This window comes from Etheostoma cragini, chromosome 15, assembly GCF_013103735.1.
Source record: "Etheostoma cragini isolate CJK2018 chromosome 15, CSU_Ecrag_1.0, whole genome shotgun sequence".
In the NCBI taxonomy this organism is placed as follows: Eukaryota; Metazoa; Chordata; class Actinopteri; order Perciformes; family Percidae; genus Etheostoma; species Etheostoma cragini.
The window spans coordinates 11,358,835-11,374,647 of NC_048421.1; the positions used below are offsets into that span (position 1 = coordinate 11,358,835).

A 15,813-nucleotide genomic window follows, 5' to 3' on the forward strand; every position below is an offset into this window, starting at 1 on the left:
TTTAATCTTGTAGAGCCTGTGGTCATAACAGAAGCCATAATGAAATTCAAATGTGGTGCTTAAGGGAACTGTTGACTCAATGCCACAGACAACAGGTGTTATTCAAATTAACTTCCAATGATTAATATTAATCAGCGAGAACAAAGCCCTGACACAGCTCCATCAAGCAGATCCAAACAAAACCTTCATTCAAGAGGGTCAAAAAAAGATTTTTTGCCCATTGAGTGGATGAAAACACAAACACTGGATAAAAAAATATTTGATTATTTAGATGGATGCTGAGTTTAGTTTGTGAGTAACTTGAGCTCATATGCCTAAACTTACTGAGCTATTTTTTTTTAAACATACAAACAGCTTTTAACCCTATTAGGAAACTTATGTTGCATAACAGTCAGTTTTACAGACATTTGATAGAGTTGTGTCTATTTTGCCCTCTGGTGGTCATTATTACCCAAAAACACAATTTGTGTTGAGCTAGGTTCATTCATCTGTTCAAACAGTTATCTGACAAGTAATAGTCTGTTAGGATGTAGGTTAAAACACTAGTACACATATGCATTTGTTAATCTTGTGCTTTTGGCAACAAGGCAATACCAGGTTTACAGGAAGCCAAAACATTTAGATTCAAGTGGGTGGGCCTTGCTCTGTAGCCATGGTAACAACAAAAAGTGTCTGAGCAAAACAGAGGAGATAGTTCATGTATTTCAAACCTCATATGAAACCCCAATCAGTGACATTACCATTATGTCTCACTCTGAGGACAATTTGCAGAGGCAAAAGACAATCAGGTTTTATTCTTTCAGATCTAGAGCCATTTTACTCATTGCTAGCAAACTGGAAATTCATATACAAATATAAACAAAGAGTAAAAAACAATCATCAGTAGAAAAGTCATATAAAAAGCTAGTAACCTATCAGTCAATATCTGACATCCTCATTTAGAGCATGACAGTTGCCTTCCGAGTTCTATTCCAGTGTAACGTTGACAGAGGCTAGAGCGTCAACGGCCCAGCTGGGGTACTGGTCAGGAGAGGGGAACATTCGCTTCATGAACGTCCGTATAAACTCAGGGAAGCGGCCTTCCACAATGCTCTGTCTCACAGAGCGCATCAGGTTGAGCTGCAAAGAGAGATGTTGGATGAATTGAAGGAAATAAATGGGATCAATGATCTCCAGTGAGAAATAATTTTATCTATGCAAAAAAAAGAATATGGGACTGCTAGGCATAAGCATCCTCAGAGATTAGAGTAAACTTGTTTCATTTGTGACATATCACGGTAGACTGACGTCCCCAACAGCCCAACCAACAAGGACATCCCTAGAGCCAGTTTATAAGCCGGCTTTTTTTTTTTTGAGTATTCTTTGGGCATTTTTGGCCTTCATTTTTGACAGGACAGATTAAGACATGAAAGAGGGGGGAATGACATGCAGCAAAGGGCCACAAGTCAGAGTTGACCCTGGGCCCACTGCGTTGAGGAGTTAACCTCTACATATGGGCGCCTGCTTTACCAACTGAGCCATCTAGGTGCCACGACTAAATCGTTTTAAGAAATCAAAAAATGAATGTGTTGCCTGATTCGACATTACCCATTACGCTCTATGAATCTGAACATTATGTCTTGGGACACATCTGTCACAAAAGGACAGACGGATGGAAAAGGATTTTGATAATCCAGAACAGCAAAGCAAGTTTGTGCCAAGTTGAGGTATTCAAAGAGTACTGAAGTATTAAATGGCCGTGACCGAGGCCAGGACCTCATCCGGGTCATGTCATACATTTGTAAGGTTCAACATCTTTTGTCGGGTTTCTGTCAGAGCATATAGGACTTTGAAACACATTATGTAAACCTGTGGCTCAGATTCATTGCTGTCAGTGGCAGGATGGCAGATACAGGAAACGAATGAACTGATAAAACACACGTGACACATGTAGTCAGTGTTGTTCAGATATATTAACATACATTGTAGATTATCACTGAAGGCATCAAAACTATGAATGAACACATGTGGAATTATGTACTTAACAAAAAAGTGTGAAATAACTGAAAACAACTTTTTTGATAGTGCTGCAAAACCTTGGTATTCTCTCAATGAGCTTCATGAGGTAGTCACCTGAAAGGGTTTACACCTCACAGGTGTGCCTTGTCAGGGTTAATAAGAGTAATTTCTTGCCTTATTAACGGGGTTGGGACCATCAGTTGTGTTGTGCAGAAGTCAGGTTGATACGCAGCCGACAGCCCTACTGGCCAATATTACTTTAAGAAATGACGGTCAGTCAGTCCGGAGTCCAAGCGCTGCAACAAAACTGGCTCACATGAGGACCGCCCCAGGAAAGGAAGACCAAGAGTCACCTCTGCTGCTGAGGATAAGTTCATCAGAGTCACCAGCCTCAGAAATCGCAAGTTAACAGCAGCTCAGATTAGAGACCAGATGAATACCACACAGAGTTCTAGCAGCAGACACATCTCTAGAACAACTGTTAAGAGGAGACTGCGTGAATCAGGCCTTCATGGTCAAATAGCAGCTAGGAAACCACTGCTAAGGAGAGGCAAGAAGCAGAAGAGATTTGTTTGGGCCAAGAAACACAAGGAATATACATTAGACCAGTGGAAATCTGTGAAATCAGGTGTGATGGTGCTTTGCTGCAAACACTGTTGGGGATTTATTCCAAATTGAAGGCATACTGAACCAGCATGGCTACCACAGCATCCTGCAGTGACATGCCATCCCACCCGGTTTGCGTTTAGTTGGACCATCATTTCTTTTTCAACAGGACAATGACCCCAAACACACCTCCAGGCTGTGTAAGGGCTATTTGACCACGAAGGAGAGTGATGGAGTGCTGTGCCTCCAACAGTCACCGGACCTGAACCAAATCAAGATGGTTTGGGGAGAGCTGGACCGCAGAGTGAAGGCAAAAGGGCCAACAAGTGCTGAGCATCTCTGGGAACTCCTTCAAGACTGTTATGAAACCATTTCAGGTGACTATCTCTTGAAGCACATCAAGAGTATGCCAAGAGTGTGCAAAGCATTAATCAGAGCAAAGGGTGGCTACTTTGAAGACACTAGAATATAGGACAAGTTTTGGGGTATTTCAGTTTTTTGTTAAGTACATAATTCCACATGTGTTCATTCATAGTTGTGATGCCTTCAGTGATAATCTACAATGTAAACAGTCATGAAAATAAAGGCATTGAATGAAAAGGTGTGTCCAAACTTCTCCAAACACTAGCTCTGACTTTTCAAGTTTTTATGTTACCTGAAGGCAACCGTAGATTCTACTACAGGTTTGGAAGGATAAAGGTGAGGTAGGGGGATTCAGTTTGTTGCAATCTGCAACCTCACCGCTAGATGCCACTAAACCCTACACACTGGTCCTTTAAGGGAAGTTTTTTTTGTTAAATGGTAAAATATTTTGGGTTAAATTTAGATTTAATCTTGAGTTTGATGTTAAGCGACATTTCAAATACTGACCTGGTAGGCAATGTTGTGGATGGTTATGTGATGCATGGCTGCAGTGTCACTCTTAAATAGAGCATGGAGGTAAGCCCGACTATGTCTGGAAAAAAAAAAAGCAGTAATCATTCTTCCACTACTACAGTTTCACAACATATGAGTAACAAAATGTCTACACCATCCACTAACTAAATTCTGAATGAATTAACTAAATTGCCTGAAAATTGTGAGCCAAGGGAGAGCAAAGTAACCTAATTGAAAACTGTTAGTCCATTCTGGAGTTTTATGGGAAATTACATCATGAAAATACATAAAATGTGAATTAAAAACAAATTCAGTCTTTGGCCAACACTTCCTTCTTTTGCACCAAAATTAAGTAACTGACTGCTCAACAAACAAGTCAAACCAAGATCTTCTTGGGCACTTCAGAGCTTTATAAACTTCCATATCTATCTTGATGAATAAAAATGCTTTGAAAAACAACAGCACTGATAATGTGACTGGTTTTGCAAAACCAAGATAAGGGATTAAGCTGGGATTTGTCCAGCTATCCTGGCTCAATTTAGCGTTGACTTGGTTTGAGAAAAACAGAGGTGCTACCATGAAGATTTATTCTGTATAGCTAGCCTGCTCCTGACCAGGCTAACAGCCAGGATTTATTAATCCTGGAGCCTTTTCTGTTCAATCAGATTTGCTTTATTGGCTATCCTGAATTTTTATAAATTCTGCTGTTGTAAAACAACCCTCAGACTGACACAATTATGTTACTGTTTTTTTCTTGACTTACCTCTTGCAGGTGGGGCACTGACAGTCTGGGTCAATGGGCTGGAAGTCCTTGGCATACTGCTTATGTTTTACCTGAAGAGATCCCCAAGGCACCAAGGCAGAGCCAAACCTCTGAGGAAAAAGAAAGTCAAACTGTCTGAAACACAATTGAAATCAGTTTTTGATATGGAATTAAAAAACTGCTAAATGACCATTTAAAAGTGATTATCAGTGTATGAGGTAAAGAGAGCTTACTGCTGTGCGGGTGGGGAACACGCAGTCAAACATGTCACATCCCAGAGCTACACACACCACCAAATCCACAGCATACCTGCAGCATGAGGTACACTCTTTATTTAGAAAAAAAACATACACACAACAGTTCTCCAGCTATTTTAAGCATACGGGCAAACATACCCCACACCCATGAGGTATCGAGGCTTTTGTCGTGGCAGATGGTCAGTGCTGAGGGTGACCATCCGCCAGAAGTCGTTCTTCTCCTCTCCTCCACTCAGGCCTCCGATGGCAAAACCGGGAACATCACGTTGAGTCATTTCTAAAGGAAAGGGATTAAATATCAAAAGCACAAGTTTGATCATAAAATAGTTAAGGAATTTAGTGAGGCTCAAATACTGTTTTGTAATACACTGACTATGGATATGTAACTCATATAACCCCATTTCGAAATATCCAATCTACCCCTTCATTACGGCACCTCTCCAGATTTAAATAATAGGATTTTTAGGCATTTAAACATTTTCAAAGGCTCCATCCGAGTGTGATCCAATCCTTCTGCATGCTTGTCAACACTGGTATACAGGGACAGAGGCAGGTAATCAAAAGTAGAAAAAGGATCTCGACATAGCAGGTTGTATTTTTTTACCATCTAAACAGGCCTTGCGCAACTCTGCATTCAGCCCTCCCTGGATGATGGCAAAAAGGTTCTGTTTGTCTGGATTTTTATTGGCTGCAATGCAGCGGTCTAGCCAGCGAATGGATCTGTGCATTGCCTCCTCCACCCGGGGTCCTGTCACGGTACTGCTGACCACATCATCCAGCTGCATCATGATGTCTGACCCTGGAAGAACAGAGAAACATGGCGAGGCAGTTGTTTAGCCACTGGGAAATTGAGGGGGAGGTCTTTGTTATTTAAGAATGATTCAAATTATTTTACTCCTTGCAGACCCAGACTGTTCTGTATGCTGATTGATTTCTCAGGACTTAGGAGGATTTCTTTGCCATCATAGGGTGACTTGAACTTTACTCCTTCTTCAGTGACCTCTGAGAGCTCAACAAGAGACACCATCTGAAACCCTCCGCTGTCCTGTTAAGCAGAGGAAAGTGAAGATTTGAACACAGAGCTCAACATCTACCTCTTGTACTTTGGTAAATATATATTCATCATCTATGATTGTTTGATTAATTTAGAAAAGCTAAACTCACAGTTAAAAGATTTCTCTTCCAGTTCATGAACCCATGTAAACCATTGGCTTTCTCGATCAAATCAGGCCCCTGCAGGCAGTAAAGTTCAAATTTATAAATACATTAACAAAAGTGAATTCATATAGCAACTATTAAAGTCAACTGAATCATAAAAAAAATAAAAAAATGCTATTATTGCAGAGGTGCCTACCGGTCTCATGCCCAGGTGGTATGTGTTTCCAAGACAAATCTGACAGCCAAGACCCTCCAGCTGATCCACAGTGATCCCCTTCAGAGTGCCCTGAGTGCCGACAGGCATGAAAACCGGGGAACTCACGGCACAGTGAGGCAGTATCAGATCACAAGCCCGTGCTTTTGTCACTGGACATTCAGCAACGATACGCAGGGTGAGAGGAGAAGCTGCAGATAGAGCTTTCTTCAGGGACATGTTTTCTGAAGTACTTGCATTAGCTCCACACTCTGTGATGGCGGCCATGTTGCAGTGAAAACGTGACGTAAAGCGGATGCAAATTGATAATCGAGTTGACCAATCAGAAAGGAGCAATTGGTTTCTGGCCAAGAGCAACGCCTTTTCTATATCCAATCAGAATGTCGGTTTGATGGAGGGGCAGCAAAATTAGTCAATAGACTGCCTGGTTTCGCAGACAAGAGGCGTGGGTATATTCACCGGTTTCGATCGGATGTCATCTTTCAAAACCGGATGGTGTTCGTGTAGAGGAAGTTTTGTTTTGCGAGTTTTCCGTCTGTTTCGACTGACTGGGGATTCAGTTACTGCGCTGTAAGAACACGAAATGATATAAGTGTGAATTGCATTGCCTGTAACTGGTCAATTGTTCAGGGAGAGAATAAAAACCTGAACTGTTTGAAGCGGCGGAACTCTAACGTCAGCTACACTTCAGACTAACCGGAGAGCACCTTCCTGCTAAGCTAACGTTACCTAGCTTGTTAGCGCGGCTAGCTGTAGGCTCTGGTTTACGTTGTGTTGAAGGGGCTCTCCGAGCTAACGAAGCCATGGGGAACCGGGGCATGGAAGACCTGATTCCCCTGATCAACAAGCTTCAAGACGCGTTCAGCTCCATTGGCCAGAGTTGCAATTTAGACCTTCCCCAGATTGCAGTGGTCGGTGGACAGAGCGCAGGGAAAAGCTCAGTCTTGGAAAATTTTGTTGGCAGGTAAGTGGCTTGGATTGCGGCTAATTAAATTAGAATGTTCAACTCTCATAGTTTACATTGTTTCTTGCTGTGGTCTAGTAACATTTTAATTTTAAAATACAACTTACCATAAAGCTTGCTAAGCTAACGTTATCAGTTTGTAATGTCAATATTAAGTTACGCACGTCTCGTAAAAATGCCTTGAAAGTGTAAAAGTGGAAGCAGTTTCAACAACTTCACGTAACGTTAGCCTATAAACGTCCTTTACGTGTCAAACCAGTGGGCCTGGGGAAAAACTTTCTTTTCCAAAGTTTTGTGTACCTCAAATGCAGCCTTTCCTAGTTTTAACAGGATAATGTTTACACAACAAGTATACAAGTAAGATTCAACATGCTCTTAGCTCTCAGGTTGTTCCTCTGATCATTGCCAATACTTTGTCCAATATTAATGCCCTCTAAAAAGGTTTGTAAATGTCAATTTTCACCTGGTTAAGAAGCAACAAGCTACCTTTAGACACACTTCAGACCTTTTATGAAAAAAAGACAACTGTTTGTCTGTAAAGGACACATTGTGGCACTTAATTTTCCTTCACAGTGCAGATAGTGTCTTGTCCTCCATCTATTCAGCCTTAGTTCTGAAAGAGAACTTTTTCTTGTGGTTCTATTTATGTTTACATGTCACACCCAGAATGTCCCACATGACTTGCATTTACAAATCGTTATTTGGTCTGTAGCTCAAAGCTGTTGATGGGAGTTGTATTGCGTCACATAGTTTGTTGTTAAATTAGTATGTTTATGATGTGGATATGAAAGTACAAACATGTTATTGGAATAGCTCAGTGTAGGGGAGGTAAGCGAGCCACATTCTTTCCTTAGGGTTGTGGATTTATGTCCAGTCTATGTTATATAATAACAATAATAATACATTATGTTTATAATAATAATAAAATAATAAGTAAAGTTTGGGCTCCCCTGCTGGAGCTGCTGCCGAAGCAGTTGAAGATGCATGGATGGTTATATAATGCACACACGCTACATAATTAGAACCAGCCGAAAGGCTGGTAAAATAAGAAATTGGCTGGTAGATTTGCTTAAAAAAAAAATAGTAATCTATTGAGTGGCTAGCACAATTTGAACATTTGCTAACAATTTGGCCGGTGGATAAAAAAGTTACATTTGTTGACCCTGAATTCATGGCTTTTGCACAAAAGGCACAAGCTCACATCTGTTGCAGACACAACTTCCCTTACCATCTTCCTCTTTTGTTACAGTGTTTGGCAAAACTTTAGAAAAGAAGAATATGCTTGACGTCTCGATTCTCTGTGGTGTAAAAGGTTAAGTTACAGTGCTCCTCAACAGGCTGTTCCTGTTGTCCTCTCCAACAACAGTGGTATGTGAGATCACCCTACAGATATAGAAACAAAAGCAAGTAAAGCAGCTTGTTTAGCAGGTTTTCAGAGAGAGAGAGAGAGAGAGAGACCAAGAGATAGAGGAAGTACATTGTCTTTTAAGATTGCATGCAGACAGGCCTTTGGTTATAAACACACTGGGGAGAGCATGTCGTAACTGCTTTTAGTCAACAACACACACACAGATCAGACTAGCGCCCAGTGCAAATTCATTCAGATGAGTGTGACTTTGCACTGGAAGAGCACTTGCCGCATATCATCTGGAATTAACATGAGACATTTTATCGGGACCTCCGTTTCGCAGGACTAACACAAGCACTTGGCGGATGTGCTATGGCATGCACACTTGTACAAAAAGTGCTGCTACTCTTAATACATGTTACTGCTATGAGGGTAAACTTGAGGTCAGTCAAGGTGGAACAGTAGATGTTAAACTCATAACTACAAGGTTAAGTCTGGCTTCAGCCTGGAAGCACTTGGGAAGTGCTGCATATCACTATAGCAACAGGCGCGCTAATGTAAAGGTGACTCATTGTTGATATAAGGGCTCATTTGAGCTCAGGAGCATCCAATACCTAATCCTTAGATCATGTTCAGTCATCTGTTGCACACAGTTATGAGTGTTTAGTGTTGTAGGATTAGGATTATTGATTTGCAGATTGTCTTCACCCATGAGCACTGAGCTGCTGTTACTGCCAGTATTTGTTGCTCTGTTGTTTCCATAATGGCGTGTGCATGTGTGTGCGCGTGTGTGTGCGCGTGCGTGTGTGTCTGACAGTTTGCGTAAATGTTCCTCCTTTTCTTTCTCCTGCTAGAACTACATTCTAGAACCCGACTGATATATATATATATATATATATATATATATTTATATATTATCTAATAAATTAATATTGAAAATAAAAACGATCAACTATTGTTATGAGTGTTGGTTTTGTTTAGTTTGTCCACCAGAGGGCGCTCTACAACATCCCTGTTACAACACATTTTTGTTAATGTGTTTTTGTTCAAAGGACTTTAAGTTTCAGAACTTAAGTTTGTATTTTTATACATTTTATTTATCAGAACTTTAATATATTTTGATGTTCCTCTGTTGTGTTTTGACAATAAAACAAATTATCAAATTATTTTAGTGAGAACTCATAAATGAATGCAAATAACTATTGTTTGGGAAATCTTTATATGTTTTGTTACCTGTTTCTTTTTGTAACGCAATTAAAAACAAATATATATATATATATATATATATATATATATATATATTTTTATATTTATATATATCGGCAAATCGGATTTTCAAATAATCGAACATTTGTATTAGTATCTTCCTTAAAAATCCTCAATCCGTCAGGCTCTACTCCATGCTGATGTCATGATCAGAGGGAGTAGGGTAACTGGAGCTAGATCATGTTTGCTTGTGTAGTTTCTGTATCTCAGTAGTCCTGATTTTCTACCCACCAAGTCCGGTGGGACTGAGATTCCTTGCTGTGCTGTTTGATCCATTTTGTTGATGTGATTTGGGCCGCTATTCCCTCCAAATGTGCTAGTGGAAACCAGAACACATTGGCTGGCTGTGGTCTACATACTTTGCTGGGCAGAAGCTAATCAAATATCTCTGGCTCAACAGCCTCATGTCTTCTGGTTGGTGTGTGTGTTATGTGGTGTTATCTTGTTTTGTTTGCATCAAGGCAACCTAATGAGGGACCTTAAGTTTTGCTGACACATTGAATGTACCTGTACTCTAAATTCATTATATAGCCTACATTACACACTTTTGAGTGTCAAAACTGGACTTAATGCATATTTCCATATCTTTATAATGTCAATATTCTTGGCCAATTATGTGCAATAGTTACTTGGTGCAATAAGGTGCAATACCTGAAATGTTTGTAGTATAACATTTTTCTAACACTTCACTGCTGCTACTTGTGTTCACACTGTATCTTATTAATGTTCACACTGCTTCAATAGCATCCATTGTATAGCAACATCATCTTTTTAACCTAATCTTACTTTACTTATACTTACATTTTTTATTTATTGCTCTTAAGCTATATTACTTTAATCTCTCTTACTCTTATTTTTTGCCTTCAATTTGACTCTGAGCAACACTAAACTTAAAAATGTCCCAGAGTGGCTCAATAAAGTATTCTGTTTCTGATTATGGTAGAAAACATTTAGCTTTAGCGATTGAGACCTGATACAAGTTTCTCATGACAGATGCAGGTGGATTAAAAAAGAAATGGCTGCATTCCATCCAGGTATGTCAGTCAGTGTCATGTCCCTGATACTGGGCATGCTGCTTTACCGGCATGTCTTACTGACAAAACTAAATACACCAGTAATATACAATATATGTAAATTTGGTAATTTATGCTGAATAATATTTAACTGAAATTGTGATGTTTTTCTGGCTTGTGTACAGTTTAATCCATGCCTCATTGCATAATAACTACCTAAGTTTAGAGATAATTATCAAGACTGTGTCTCAATGTTTGGCTGTGTTATGTGATGTCATTATCCCAGTAGGGTGTACAAACCTCATATCTAACACAGCAAGCTGGCCTGGGTGGAGGGTGTTATCATATCTGTGGCAAGTAGACTACTGAGCAACCAGGAGTTTTTAAAGCGTTGAAACAGTTGTTCTAAGTTTATAAAAATATATGTGGCTGTCTTGTTCTAATTCTGTGCCACTATTACCAAAATATGACCATATGACTATATATACTCTGTCTGTCTGTCTGGTTGTGTCTGTGTGTGTCTCGGTGCCACTGTGCACCACAGTAGTCATCCCTTTGAGGAAGAAGTATAGACGGACAGGTGTCAAAGGAGGAGCAAAGGGATTTTTCTAACATGAAGCTGAATTGTGGTAGTGGTTGAACAGTCGTCGCGGCCCAGTGATGCTCCTCCAGTATCCACAGTGACAGACTGTGTTGCGGGAATGTGGGTAGCCATAATTATACATCCATTGCCACACCACAGACCCATGGAATAAGTCCTACCAAACCACAAACACGTTTTTGAGTACTCCGCCCTCCAATTAGAGCGTACTATGACCTTAGAGTTTCACACACCGGTTTCCATGTTTGAAAACGAGCCCTGAGAGCTAGGCCTCTGTAGACTCAAGGGAAATGAGGATCAGCTGTGGGCTATGGCTCCTCAGAGTTGCTCTGCCAGAGGCAGTGGCTGTCGGGGCAGGCAGGGGGAGGGGAGTTCACTCTCATGGTTTCTCCCTAGACAAGTCTCTCTTGCTTTCTCTTGTGGTAGAGGGAGGGAGGCTCACAAAATGATGCTCTTTGCTTAGCCATCAATAATACATAAAATGATACACAATATGCTCAGCCTCGTTTATCATTTACAGCGCATCAATAATGGAATCCTGGCCCCTTGCTTCTTTTCAGTATGTCACTGCTATATCTTCTCAGAAAAGCACTTGTGAGCAATTTATTTGTGAGTGTTTTCATGGAAACTTTATTGACTCTTTATTTTAATGCTGTGAATCTTTGACCAGTGGTCACTTGTTGAGACAATAAGACGGGGTTTGACTGATGAAGAGCCAGTGAAAGTTGTCTGCCTGTAACTGGAGAGATGCATCAGTACATTAGCAATTTCTTGAGGTCATTCTTGCTGTAACCTTCTAGCAGCATCTTACCACCATTCTCCACATACAGTCTGTTTAGTATATTATTTCCATTAGCCTATAGTTGCTTTGTTCTTGTTCTCCCTTGCTCCCATTCCTTATCTAGGGCTTTCTATACTGTCCGCTGTGTGAACAAATGCCTGCATGCTCCACATTATGTGCATGACACAGCCCCAGTGTTGAACCACGGACCTCTGGATTTTTGCTGAGGTAAGGAACATCCAGAATGTTCCCCACTGTTTCACCACAGGACTACAGTCTGGGAATAGCAGGCAGTGTGTCGTATGGTAGCTCCTCTTTTCTCCTGTCCTGTGGCTTTACACAATGCTTACAGTCTGAAGTCCACAGGCAGGCTGGACATCACCATAGTCTGTAGGTCAGGCAGCAGGGAGGGAAAGGAGAATGTGGGTTAGTGACATTTTCAGCTCTGCTATGATTGTTCCAGGACTGGCGCTAGTGATTACCACCAGATGTAGTATGTTTGCAGAACGGCAGAGAGGCCTTTGGAACTGGGCGGGGAGGGGAGAGCCTCATTTGAGGGCTGACAAGGCAACTTTGGCCATGTTGTTTAAGTTCTTCAAGTACCTTGTAGGGGTGGGGAAAATTCTTAGATGCATTCTAGAACTATTCAATGCTTGATGCAGATATTTTAATAATCGATTTAAAAGAAAAAACGATGGTGTATATTTTTATTTAAACATTTCTGTCTCCAGACATGTATAAATCAGAAAACAGTGACTGAAAGAGGATGGGATAATTGACAACAACAACAAAAAACGGCCAAAAGGGGTAACAATTAAATGGTGTGATACAGTACACATGATCTAATAAGACGTAAAGTACGTAATATATTTAGTAAAAACACATATAGGTTGTTCATCAACTTTATCACATTACATCTGGTCATGTTCTAAGAAGCCAATTCTCCACCTTTAAACACGACTGAGCCTCTGACATGGAAGATTACTGTGAGAGAAGGTGACTTTCACAAGCATGTCTAAGGCTTAAGCATGGGATAACTACAAAATATAAAACCTCAATTGACCAAACATTTCATTAAAACTCTGTGTGACAAATATATGTCAAACTTTAAGCTTTGTCCGGGAAGTGATTAGCAAACTCAGTAGTAAACTCACGCATGGAAATGTACATAAAACGAATTGTCCTCGAGATTCCCATCCCTAGTATCCTGTCACGTTTGAGAAAATCAGACAAGCCAACTGTGAAAAAGTTCTCATTATTGGAGTCCCAGGGCATTTTCTCACCTGTATTTTATTGCTTTGGTCCGAATCAGTTGTTTGTTTGTAAACTTGGAGCAATTTGCCCCCGGTCGGTTTGGTTTGGTTTGGTTTGGTTTGGTTTCACACCTGGAAAAACCCAAGCGTATCAAAATGCCCCATTTCAAATCCCACAAGAACAGCCACTCCTGTTATTCATTCAATGTTTATGGGGGCGTGAGCAAGAAAGTAAATACAGGAACAAGGTCCTGTGTTCTGGACTAGTGCATATTTAATGCATTTCCATGGTCAAACCAGCTCATTTCATTAAAATGATCAGACAATGATCATTTGACGTTACTACGTTTGCTCTGGTTACCGAGACTTCGCTCTTCTCTGCCGGTCTCCAACTTTAGTGGCTGCTGGTTTGACCACTTAGATACGAGTGGAAGACGGGGAGCTTGACTACAGTCCGTTTCTGTGATAGGAACACTGCAAGTTGCTACAGTTGGCTGCTCTGCTGCATCGCAGATTGCTAAACACACCTGACTACAGGAGACATTAGCTCTGACTGGCGAAGTTTGTATAGTTGGTGCGGTTCGAGTATGGATCATGTTCTCAACACAAACAAACCGCTCCAGAGTTAGTTTGAAACGACCTCTTCAAGCAGGTTTTGGTACGCTTGTTTAGTCCGCTTTTGGTGTGCACCCGGGGCAATCGCCGCGTTCTCACCTGCCCAAATGAACCACACCGGCGGGGCAAACAAACTCTAGTTTGGTTCAACTGAACTAAAGGCTGTCTGTGTGAAAACGCCCCCAATTGCATTTGCCCTTGTTTGTTTACTGTCATATCCTGCTTTGTGCATACAAATCTAATGGACTTTATTTTCCATTAGATTTGCATAACATAGACATTTGTCTTTGGCACTTGCATTTAAGACAACACACACCATATGAACAGTGCATTGTACAGTGCATAGACTACACAACAATTCACAGCAATTGTGCATCAATGCATTGTCTTGCACCTAGCAAGACAATGTCAAGTCTCAGGCCCGAGGCTAGTGTGGTTAAGGCGTTGTCGTGGGTGATATATCTTCTATTGCCACAGCCTGAGCTCCCACCAAAGCTAATTGTGGCCAGCTGAAATAATGGGTTTTATCTGTCCTTTAAAAAGGCAGTAAATTGAGCAGCACATTACAAAGGGTAAATTCACACTAAAACAGAATCTATATTTAGCTTTTACAAATGTAAATAACATTCTCCCTAATTTGGAAATTAGTGTTGCCAGGTTGTTTTTATAGACATGTTGGTCTGTCTGTATTGAAACTCCTGCCCATCATGAAATTGGCTAAATCTCTGCTTCTTTGCCCTCCTTTCAGTTGGCAAACAGCTCCTCACTGCCCACATCTGGGAAAGATTGCTTTGTTTCCGACCGTGATCAGAGGACGTTATAAATAAATAACATCAGGGTTAAAATCTCATTTCTATTGAGCAAATGAATGAGCTTGACTTTTAGTCTTAGGTTTATTTTGGACACCGCAAACACTGTGTACAAAAACTTAAACTTATTCCACAAACTCAGCTCCAGTCGCATCTACACGTCCGCTTCCTCCTTCTCTATTCCTCTTGTGGCCACTTCCCTCACACACACCCACACAGAGCTCTCTCTTAAAGGAGTTTCAGCATACTTTTACAACACTGGTAATATTATGTAAATGTTTCTTAAAATTGAATGATCTCTGTCCACTGGAATGCTATTCCTGCTATACTATTCCTGCTATACAGTATGGCTCTAAGTCTGTGGTCAAAATTATTTGTCTTTGAAGAAAAACAAAATGTAGGCTGTTTGTAATATCACCCCAGATGCTGTCATAGTACCATGGTCCGTGGAGCAGCGTTGATATTTGTCCTTAGATGACCGCATCATTACAGTCTGCTTAGGTCAGTGTTAGGAGAGAATTGTTTAAATTCATAGTGCTGTCAGTTAAACACGTTATTAAAGGTGTTTTTTTCTTTTTATTACACATGCGTTTGCACCAACTTGTAATGTTAGAAAAACTACAACACCACACCAGATCTAGTTAGACCACAAACAAAACAGGCATGCCGCACTCTATTGTTTGGGCTTGAGAGCCGGCCAAAGAGTATTAACATTACGTTTTAAGTGGATGGTGAGCGCGAGACGCCAATAAAATGGATTCTAATAAGATTCTGGATGGAACGTTTACTTTTTAAAGTTGTCAAATGGTTCCATTGACAAGACCAAAGTGATCTGTGTGTTTTGTTGTTGAACTCAGCGATCATCACAGCACATCCAGTCTGAAATATCACTTGATGGCCAAGCACACAGCTGATGCAAATTCTCCGCCCCCTCGTCAAAGTATTTTTTTCACCCTTTCAATGATGGACAGTGTTTGAGAGATAGACATTGTGAGATTGACATGTGAAATTGAACACTACAGTAACCTATATGCCAATGTTGTTTTTAATAAAAAAAACATTCGCACAAACCAAGCTGTTCCACTATTTAATGTTAAGAGCATTAAAATGAGAAAGATTATTGTTACAGATACAAAGAAATCAAATGTTAGAATACATAAAAAGGGGACATTAATGCAATTAATCATGATTAAATATTTTAATCGTTTGATAGCACTAATATACAGTGGGTACGGAAAGTATTCAGACCCCTTTAAATTTTTCACTCTTTGTTTCATTGCAGCCTTTTTCC

General features: G+C 40.4%; 2 protein-coding genes across 11 annotated transcripts in view; one reads left to right on the plus strand and one right to left on the minus strand.

Moving 5' to 3' along the window:
* Positions 1-469: 469 nt before the first annotated feature.
* On the minus strand, positions 470-6,171 carry qtrt1 (queuine tRNA-ribosyltransferase 1). Its single transcript, XM_034895382.1, has 9 exons — positions 5,855-6,171; positions 5,665-5,733; positions 5,407-5,545; positions 5,105-5,299; positions 4,639-4,777; positions 4,477-4,552; positions 4,244-4,353; positions 3,475-3,559; positions 470-1,119 (listed from the first exon to the last, which is right to left on the minus strand). Exons 1-9 carry the CDS (start codon positions 6,137-6,139, stop codon positions 967-969), a joined length of 1,251 nt encoding a protein of 416 aa, XP_034751273.1. The 5' UTR covers positions 6,140-6,171; the 3' UTR covers positions 470-966.
* A 166-nt stretch (positions 6,172-6,337) lies between these two features.
* dnm2a (dynamin 2a) overlaps positions 6,338-15,813 on the plus strand; it is a 33,961-nt gene continuing 24,485 nt past the window's right edge. For 7 of the 10 annotated variants that reach the window (XM_034895371.1, XM_034895370.1, XM_034895373.1 and 4 more), the window contains exon 1: positions 6,339-6,836. In XM_034895371.1, the coding sequence (XP_034751262.1) occupies positions 6,676-6,836 (161 nt within the window). In that variant the 5' untranslated portion in view covers positions 6,339-6,675. Of the gene's footprint in view, positions 6,837-15,813 lie in introns of all 10 variants that reach the window. The other 3 variants (XM_034895374.1, XM_034895372.1, XM_034895378.1) reach the window with 2 other exon arrangements.